The sequence below is a fragment of the Bison bison genome, unplaced genomic scaffold (genome assembly GCF_000754665.1).
Source record: "Bison bison bison isolate TAMUID 2011002044 unplaced genomic scaffold, Bison_UMD1.0 scf7180017864468, whole genome shotgun sequence".
Classification (NCBI taxonomy): domain Eukaryota; kingdom Metazoa; phylum Chordata; class Mammalia; order Artiodactyla; family Bovidae; genus Bison; species Bison bison.
Genome location: NW_011495029.1, coordinates 4141292 through 4151999, shown reverse-complemented (window position 1 = coordinate 4151999; position 10708 = coordinate 4141292). Strand labels below are relative to the sequence as shown.

At 38.4% G+C, this 10708-nt stretch overlaps 1 protein-coding gene across 1 annotated transcript in view; it reads right to left on the bottom strand.

Moving 5' to 3' along the window:
• Positions 1 to 6: 6 nt before the first annotated feature.
• The window catches only part of FAM60A (family with sequence similarity 60, member A), a 28115-nt gene continuing 17413 nt past the window's right edge, over positions 7 to 10708 (bottom strand). The window contains exons 5-7 of the mRNA XM_010860602.1: positions 10516 to 10552; positions 4045 to 4195; positions 7 to 286 (exon numbers count right to left, since the gene is read on the bottom strand). Of these exons, the coding sequence (XP_010858904.1) occupies positions 127 to 286; positions 4045 to 4195; positions 10516 to 10552 (348 nt within the window). The 3' untranslated portion in view covers positions 7 to 126. The remainder of the gene's footprint in view (positions 287 to 4044; positions 4196 to 10515; positions 10553 to 10708) is intronic.

Sequence of the window (10708 nt, the reverse complement as noted above, 5' to 3'; positions counted from 1 at the left end):
AAACTATTCTACAAATCCATCTTTTGGCAGAATAGCAGGTATCCAAATTAAAAATAGGAGGGTCATTTTGTTGCTTTGTTTTCCAAAATTTAAATCGTTTTTGCTCCCCTTCTACATAAAGCTTAGTCACCACTCCTGAGTGGAGATAGGCAGAGGCTCTGGCCCCTGCTCCTCTGGCTTCTCAGCAGCTGCTTTCTTATTGCTGCAGCAAGGCTTGAATAGATGTGTGTCGATGAGGACTTCCCCAAAACGGCCTTTATAGATAATGCCACAGCATATTTTCTGTCTAAAAGAAAAAATGGAGAGAGAACAAAATATATCAATAAGGCAGAATAATAATACAGAAAAAAAAAGAACAATCCACCAATCATTATATTGGTTTAATGGTGGCTCAGATGGTTAAGAACCTGCCTGCACTGTGGGAGACTTGGGTTCAATTCATGAGTCAGGAAGATCCTCTGGAGAAGGAACTGGCAACCCATTCCAGTATTCTTGCCTGGAGAATCCCATGGACAGAGGAGCCTGGCGGGCTACAGTCCATGGGGTTGCAAAGAGTTGGACAGGAATGAGCAACTAACATACACACCAAACATTATAACTAGTAGAATATGATCAAAGAAAGGTTCTACTTCCACAATCATCACATTTCTAACGAATGGTCTCCTAGAGTGACCTCAATTTGCCAGGTAATGGGAATTACCCAAGTCCCTTAAATCCCACACTGAGTAAGTGAGTGAAGGTCACTCAGTCATGTCTGACTCTTTGTGATCCCATGGACTGTGTAGTCCATGGAATTCTCTAGGCCAGAATACTAGAGTGGGTAGCCTTTCCCTTCTCCAGGGGATCTTCCCAACCCAGGGATCAAACTCAGGTCTCCCACATTGCAGGCAGATTCTTCACCAGCTGAGCCACCAGGAAAGCCCAAATCCCACACTGAATCTTAGTAAATATTAAGGGGGAGAAGGTATTCCTCAGTTTCAGAGGCTGTTCCTAAAGTTATTAACTGTTTCCTCCAAAAGTCACCACATCTTAGAGAAAAATAGCCACAATGAACAGGCTGATACAGCTGGCGGTTTTAATATTGATCAGACAAAAAATATATACACGTATTATCAAATACACATAAAGGCATACAGAAATGACAACCCAGCAAATCACTCATGGATCATACACTCCAAGGAAAAAAACAATTGTTTCCTATGAAATCCCCCTGTACGTTCTTCTCAATCCCGTTCCACTCAATCTCACTCTCTCCTTAAAATTTTAGGTTTATCACTCCCCTTTTTCTTTGTATACATGTTTGCATCTCTAAACATATTGCTTGTTATCTCATATATGTAACATATAAAATAAAAATATATACAGAAATGCACATATATGGAATCATACTGTATGCTGCAATTTTTTTCCTCAACAATAACTGAGGTTCAAATATACTATACTATTAGAGTTTTTTTTCATTTTAAGTTATGTATGGTATTCCACCACGTGAATATACCATAGTTTGCAGACTCTCTTTTTTTAAACTTTTTATTCTGCATTAGGGTACAGCTGATTATCACTGCTGTGATAGTTTAGGTGAACAGTGAAAGGGCTATCCGCTCTTCTTCTGATGGGACAACTTTTGCTTTTACAAACACACTGCACATTATCAGTGCACATGTCTGAAGGCAATGTTGCTGAAATATAGGAATGGGAACATGTTTGATTTTACCTGAAAATACAAAGTATTTATCAATGTGGTTGCCTCCTCTTCCTATTTTGCTAAAGATTTTATTTTAAACCCTGAAGCAAAGTTCAAATTTATCAAATATCTTCAATACACCACTAACACGATAGGCATTTTCCCCTCTCCTTTAGGAACTGTCAAATTATGTTACTTGGCTTTCTAATGCTTAAAACAATCTCACATCCCTAGAATAAATCTAATATACTTATGATAAACTGTTTATAACATATCAAAGGTATGTTAGCCTCACAGAATGCTTGGAGCCTAGGCCGTGTTTGATCCATAATTTGGAAAATCCAGTGCAAGATCAGATTCATTTGTTTCTGGAACATTCAGTAGGACTTGTCTATCTCAGCCTGGGGTTTTTTGTGGGAAGACTTCTGACCACTGAATCCATTTTCTTTATTATGCGACTCTTCAAGTCTTGGCACAGTTTTGGTAAACTGTCTCGGTAAACAGTTTTGGTAAGCTACTAATGTATCCACTTCACCTGTATGTTCAAATTTACCAGCATAAAGTTGTTTATAATATCCTTTGACTTCTAAACCTCTGTCTGTCTAGAGTTGAATATCACTTTCTTATCCAAGAAATAAGAAATAACAAGGGTACCATCTCTTTTTCTTGATCTGTAGTAACTTGATCTCTAGTAACTTCTTCGGTCATCTTTTTCAAGAACCAACTCTTGGCTTTACTGATACTATTCATTCATATTGGTTTTCTACTCCATTTATTCCTACTTCTATCTTTAGGACTTCCTTGCTTTTATTTTTCTTTATATTAGCTTCATTAATCTATAAACTGGATATATATAACTTCATTTATTTTAAATCTTTGTGTTAAAAGAAAGTACTAAAAGCAACTTTTCTTCTATTTACCTCTTTAACTTCATACCACACATTTTGATTTGTGGTATTTTTCAGTTATTTTTTAGTTATACGGATGTTCTAACTTACACTTTCTTCTTGACCCAAGGGTTCTCAATTTACAAATACATAGAAGTTTTTCATCATTTTTATCTTGCTAGGTATATTTTTAAATTCTTGGTTTTTCTCTTTTTCTCTGGAGGTTTTACATTCTTATTTTTATTCTTTTAGTGGTTACACAGCTCATTAATCAGACTTTAAAGTTATTCAATATATTTATTCTCAACAGTACAAAGACATTAGGACACTTTCACTCCCATTACTTCTACTACTTTGATTTACATGCTATTGTCATGTAAGGGCTTCCCAGGTGGTGCTAGTGGTAAAGAGCCCGGCTGCCAATGCAGGAGACCTAAGAGACATGAGTTCAACCCCTGCGTCAGGAAGATGATCTCCCGGAGAAGGGCACGGCAACCCGCTCCAGTATTCTTGCCTGGGAGAATTATCTCCCAGCTGTTATCTCTGGGGCCACTGAAGGTGTTAAATCTATGGTTTTATGGCATCCTTTGTTCATGCTGAGAACTCAGCTTGTGTGTTTGTTGTTCCTCGAAAAATAAAGTCTTTATTTTCTCACTAACTGTTTTGCCTCCCGTGTTCCACAGTTTGCATATAATGTGTCATATGGGTGAATTTTCCTCACCCATACGATAACTGCTTATTACCCTGCTTTTACTTGTTAGTCTTCCCAAATCTGTGCACTAGAAAATCCTTAACCACTTTCAATATTCTCTCTTTCCTAGTCTATTATCTCTTTTTTGACTTTGGGGTTTCTCATTCACATGGCTTTTGGCCTCTGGTTATTCCTTATTAGGGGCTTCCCAGGCTGCTAAGGGGTAAAGAATCCACCTGCCAATGCAGGGGCAGCAGGAGTCACAAGTTCGATACCTGCGTCGAGAAGATCCCCTAGAGGAGGAAATGACAGCCCACTCCAATATTTTTGCCAAGGTAATCCCATGAACAGAGGAGCCTGGCAGGCTACAGTCCATGGGGGTCACAAAGAGTCAGACATGACTGAGTGACTGAGCATGCATATATATTTCTCATTAACTTGTCTACTTGTTAATGACATTTTTAAAGACATAAAAAATATATATATATATATACTTCTAATCTTTTTACTTTTTTCAGTGGGAGAGTTGATCACATTGAATATCTACGTATACTCCATTACAGCAAATTTAGATTCCTTAACATGGTTTTTATTTTAAATCAATTTTAATAGGAAAAACACACAAAGTCCAAACTCTCAGCTCCATTCTTGCCTAATCCACCTCCAACCACACATGCTACCAGCGGTTTGCCAAATGCCATGTAACTGCTAAGGAAGTGGGAAACAGTTGCCTGTAATTAAGAAGGTTTGCTGGTTAGAGAGATATTTTCTGTTGCTTTTACCTTTTCCAGTATGTGAGATCTAAAAAGGAAAACACTGGCGTTCTGTTGGAGCCAGAAGCCATCTCTGTATCTGAGCCATCATCTGACTGGTTACTGTAACAGGGAGACTGAGCTGGAGAGGCACTTGAGGTTGTACTGTGAGCATCAGAATCTGAAGTGAAGAGAAAACAAAAATGATAATTTCATTATATGCCATCGCAACTAAGCCTCAGCACAAAACACAGTGAATGAGACAGTCAAAAATGGAAAAAAATTATTTTCTATTCTACTGTATTTGTACTAAAGTGTATCTAAAAGAAAATGAGCTTCTGGTAAGACTAAGAGTAGACATACTTTCCTCTCTTCTGCTAGTAAGTACAACTAAAAACATAAGGATATAACATATAAAACAAAACTAAAGACTCCAAAAGTTGGCAACAGCTAGAGGGCTCAACACTTAAGGAAGGATGTGAAGGTGAGCACCCTAGCTTTTACGGGTTTTATTTTTGCCTTATAAATCCCAGTCTTGAAGCTGAAGAAGCCAGTAATTCAGAAAAGCCAGTGGGTACACACAGACACCCACGCACACACACCCCCAACGAAAGTCGGCTCTCTCTAGCCAGAGGACTAAGAAAGGGGCAGTCTAGCAAGACAGGAAATCTTTACAACACAATAATCACTTTACTGCAGCCGAACAGAAAAAATATGTCCCTACCCCCACCGACCCTAGCAAAGGCCAACAGGAAAGCCTAGATTTCCATCCAGTCAAGAATGTTATGAGGCCTCCCCAACACCTTCACCAGGGTGATGGCAGTGGAAGCCTACTAAAGAGTCTGGGCTTTCACTATGGCCCACCAAGAACAGGAGGACCCCAACCACGTGGGAGCCTTAATTCCCATCCCAGCCCCACTCAGCTGCAGTCAGGAGCCACTCCCACTTCAGCTACCTATAGAGGTTGGGTGGGGAACCCGACTGTAACACCACCTGGCAGTAACAAGGCTGTGTCCCTCTCCCATTTCCCCCTCTGACCAAAAAAAAAAAAAAAGCCAGTTAAAACAGAAGGTTTAAATAAAACTCAGAGTCTCATCACACAATTTTTGAATGTTTAGGTTTCAAAAAAAAAAAAATCACATCATATCCAGAACCAGGGAAATCTCAAATAGAATGAAAAGTCAAGTATATATTAATGCCAAGATGACAGAGATGTTAGAATTATCTGACAGATTTTAAAGCAGCCATGACAAAAATGCTTCAGTGAGCCTTTATAAACAAGCTTAAAATAAATGGAAATATAAACTCAATAAGCAGGTCTCAGTTAAAAAAAAAAAAAAAAGGTATAAAGAACCAAATCCAAACTGAAAAAAATACAGTAAATGACAGGGCAGTGGACAGGCTCAGAAGGGAGGGGACAGAGGAAACAGTCAGTGAATCGGAAGAAAGATCAGCAGAAATCAGCCAACCTGTACAACACCAAGAAAACAAATGAAGAGCCTTAAGTGACCTGCGTAACTACGACAAAAAATCTACGTCCAAGTGACTGCAGTCCTGAAGGAAGAGGACAAAGAAGGCGCAGGTAAAAATGTACTCAAATATAATGGCGGAAAATGTGCCAAACTTGGCAAGAGACAAACCTACAGATTTAAGCTGAGCTAACGTCACACAGGATATACCCCAAGCAACCAATGCCGAAGTGAAAGTGTTAGTCACTCAGTCATGTCTGACTCTTTGCGACCCCATGGACTGTAGCCCACCAGGCTCCTCTGTCCGTGGGATTCTCCAGGCAAGAATACTGGAGTGGGGTGCCATTCCCTTCTCCAGGGATCTTCCCAAACCAGAGATCGAACCTGGGTCTCCTGCACTGCAGGCAGGTTCTTCACCGTCTTTGCCACAAAACACACTATAATTAAACTCCCGAAAACTGAAGAAAAAGAGAAAAATCTTGAAAGCATCCAAAGAAAAATGAAACCTTACCTATAAAGCAGAAACAATAGATTCTAACTTAGTAAGGAATAAAGGCAGTTAATCAGATACAAGCTACACATGATTTAGTATTTTTGCCCTCAGAAGATATCACATACATTTACAAACCAGAATATAAATCTTTTGGTTAATAGTCAGTGAGCTATAAAGCCATCCTACTGCTATTCCCAGCAACAGAAATATCAGACAGGGGCTGAGTCTACTACACACCTCACCTTTATCTGAAGACTACCCCCCTCCCAGGACAGGTGGATAGAACAATCCTCCAATTTAGAGAACCAATCAAATATTCATGAAGTATCCACTAGACAACCAACCCTGTGTCACATCCTGTATGGGGAGAAACAAGACTAAAGAAAGCTTTTTTGAACAGCGCTCACAACTGTTTTCTATTATCAAAATTTTACATAAAATAGCATTTAATATTAAGTATCTAAAACAAAGAACGCACCATTGGTGTTTTTAATATGTTCATTTACTTCCCAATCTATGAATAGCTTAACTTCATGGAAAAAAACAACCAAACAAAATCCTTAAGAACAGCAGGCTTCACATAAAAAAGAACAAAATAATACCATTTGCAACAACATGGATACAACTAGAGATTATCATACTAAGTGAAATAAGTCAGACAGAGAAAGACAAATACCATACGATACCACTTATACACGGAATCTAAAATATGACACAGATGAACCTATGAAACGGAAACAGAGTCATGGACGTAGAGAAGAGACTTGTGGTTGCCAAGGCGGGGAGGTTGGCGTGGGATGAAGTGGGAGGGTGAGCTTAGCAGATGGAAGCTTTTACATTTAGAATGGATAAACAACAAGGTCCTGTTGTATAGCACAGAGAACTATATTCAATACTTATGATAAACCATAATGGTAAAAGAATATATTTTTTTTAATGTAAAAAAAAGTAGCAGGCTTTAAAGGAGTAAGGCTATGGGAATACTTAAAAGACTTTCCTAATAATTAACAGCAACAGCAGTGCTATGCTTCTGAAGAAAATACACTATCCTAGTAAGTGCTTAATATCTATGAACCATTTGAAATTGCAATTATATTTGTCCGTTTCTAAATATAAAAGTGATAAATTTTTTATATGGCTTAATCTAATAATACCTGGGACAATAGGATACAATTAACTACACATAGAAATGCAGTTGGGGGAAAAAAAAACTCTCTTCTAGAATGTAAATCTGGAAATTCTTCAAAGAACTGAAATTTTTAAAATCTTAAACATTAGGTAGGATTTGGAAATCCCATCCCCCACATGGGATAGATGGGGATGATGAGCAAAGTGATGGAAACAGAATACATCATGCACATTAAGGGAACTGACCCTTACCCTAAAGGAGACATCCAAAGACTTGCTAGGGATTTTCAATTTTATTCTACAGCAACCAGAATCATGGCAGACTTTAGGGAAAATGACCAAAAAAAAAAAAAAAAAAAAGCTAGCATTTCTAGAGGACTTTATTTTTTTCTTTGTTTTGTTTTACAAAAGCCCTTTTTACTTGCTTATCCTCATTTCTCTTGATTAGGAAACTGTGGTTTAATGTTAAGCAACACCAGGGTCATATATTTGTTCAAGAACTATAACTCAAATCCAGATCTTCAAGCCTTAGATCCAATGCCTTTCCAGTACATCACAAAAGAAAGAACATTCCAAGAAGAGGAATACATGTCAGGTACAGGCAAGATGCACAGAAGTACATCTGTAACTAGAGGCAGAGAAACCATTTAGTGGGTGATGTATAAAAATTCAAATATCTCAAAACTGTTACATTGCACACAGCTGCAAGCAATTCACAATGCACCTAGGAAATCTTGTTTCACTGAGTCTCCAAACCCATTAATTTTCAATCTCCAACCCCTCCACAACATAGCTTTATCACAAAAATCTAAAATTACACTGGACATATTCCCTTAGGTAAGGCAAAAGTTAGGTGTCACCTTCCCTATAATTAAAGATGCTAAGAATATACATACAAACTTTCAATTTCTCTACTCCTCAAATGATAAGAAAATTACTGTTTTCTAAACGTTCACTCAAACATTTACTGAGAATAAAGGGTAGAGTCAGTTTTGTTTGCCCCTTGGTGATAGCTGGTTAAGAAAAAAAATCTATGATTAAAATATACACATATTTGATGTTGTCTAAATATTTTACTACCGATATATTATAAAAGTTCAGCCAAAGATTAAATATATATTAAATATATAATTAATTAAATTAAATGTATTTTCAAAATAACTATGGACTAGTAACACCAACAACTTACTAGTAACACCAACTTAGAGCATGGAGTTAGTAGCAGATCTGGAAAGACTTTGGGGTCCTGGGGCATAAGCTATGCTATCCAAAAGAGCAGGATGATTGTGCAAAGGGCGCAGGGTTTTGAGATTAGACAAACCCCAGGTCAAGTTCATCTCTGCTACTTATTAAGTGACGCCAGATCACGGTGAAACCACTAGCTTGTACTTCCTATCCTAATCTCTAAAACTGAAATCACTGGCATAATTGTAAAGTGCTTGGAATATACACCAAAATGCTCCAGAGATGATAGTTCTTCCTTCCTTTCCTTCTGTCTGATCAGTAAATTTAACTGTCTTTCTCCATTACTCTAAAACAAACATTGATTGATAATATTTTGTCTAACAAGGGCCTATAGATCTTTTTTTTTAGCCACACCTCATGCCCCATGCAGTGGTGTCCTAACCATCAGACTGCCAGGGAAGTCCCCATATCTTTTTTAATCCTGAAAACTCCAATATAGGTCCATCCACAATTCTGAAAATGTTCTCAAAACAAACGTTTATCTCTAACCCATTTGGCCACAAAATCTGGCCTGATCTGGGCCATAATCAGGTGGGCAAACATGACTAGTTTATTTACAGTTAGTTTATTCCACCGATGTAAATATGTCTACATTTCCCCTGCAGAAACACTACTGTGCTGGACTCAATAGTGCTGCCTCAAACCCCCGGAGGTAATAACATTATATACAGTGGATTTCCTTTTCAAAATTTAAATTACTAAATACAGAAGTACTACAACAGGTCCCCTGCCCCCAGTTACTTCCCATAAAAGTAGATGAACTTATTATTAATTTATCATTTCTTTCCCATCCTCTGACCCAACACACCAAGCCCCTTTAAACCTAAAAATCTTGAGGCTGCAATATGTGAGTTATGATTTCCAAAATTACTCTCCAGAAAACCTGGGTTTTAAGTCTTAGGTTGCCCACTAATTATTTACACTGTTTCCACTGTTTCCCCATCTATTTCCCATGAATTGATGGGACCGGATGCCATGATCTTCGTTTTCTGAATGTTGAGCTTTAAGCCAACTTTTTCACTCTCCACTTTCACTTTCATCAAGAGGCTTTTGAGTTCCTCTTCACTTTCTGCCATAAGGGTGGTGTCATCTGCATATCTGAGGTTATTGATATTTCTCCCGGCAATCTTGATTCCAGCTTGTGTTTCTTCCAGTCCAGCGTTTCTCATGATGTACTCTGCATAGAAGTTAAATAAGCAGGGTGACAATATACAGCCTTGACGTACTCCTTTTCCTATTTGGAACCAGTCTGTTGTTCCATGTCCAGTTCTAACTGTTGCTTCCTGACCTGCATACAGATTTCTCAAGAGGCAGATCAGGTGGTCTGGTATTCCCATCTCTTTCAGAATTTTCCACAGTTTATTGTGATCCACACAGTCAAAGGCTTTGGCATAGTCAATAAAGCAGAAATAGATGCTTTTCTGGAACTCTCTTGCTTTTTCGATGATCCAGTGGATGCTGACAATCTGATCTCTGGTTCCTCTGCCTTTTCTAAAACCAGTCCATTCTGAGGGAGATCAGCCCTGGGATTTCTTTGGAGGGAATGATGCTGAAGCTGAAACTCCAGTACTTTGGCCACCTCATGTGAAGAGCTGACTCATTGATGAAAAGACTCTGATGTTGGGAGGGATTGGGGGCAGGAGGAGAAGGGGACAACAAAGGATGAGATGGCTGGATGGCATCACTGACTCGATGGACGTGAGTCTGAGTGAACTCCGGGAGTTGGTGATGGACAGGGAGGCCTGGCGTTCTGTGATTCATGGGGTCGCAAAGAGTCGGACACGACTGAGCGACGGAACTGAACTGAATTATTTACATACCTTTCTGCATATCTTCAGGTCTCAATCTCCTTAAGGATAAAAATCAAGTAAACAAACTTGAAACATTAATCTTCTAGAAAAGATGTCAATAAAGAGATGAGAATGGTCCAAGTGTTCTGAGTACAGTTTGAAGAAGTGGCTAATGAAAGTACTTTTAAGACATCAAAATCAAAGATAAAGTTTCAAGATTTCCTAGAAATAAAATATTTCTACCAAGTCAACATTGCTTCCCACTCTTTTTTAAAAAAGCAACAAAAGAAAACATGGTCTACATATGCCATGTGCCACCCGCAGACAGAAACAAAACATCCATTCTTAAATTCTCATGTCTCAATATCCAACTTACTGTGGCGCTTAAATTCCTTCTGCAGTTTACTGATCTGGTTACTTTTTATCCTGTTTCCAGATAGAGTTTTCACTTTCTTTGGTTTCAGTGTAGTCTTTAGACTGGGTCCTGCCCTTGCATCTACCACATGATTCCAGTTTTTTTTTGATCCTGCTGGCAATTTCTTCCATCTTTTCACAAGCAGGACACAGGC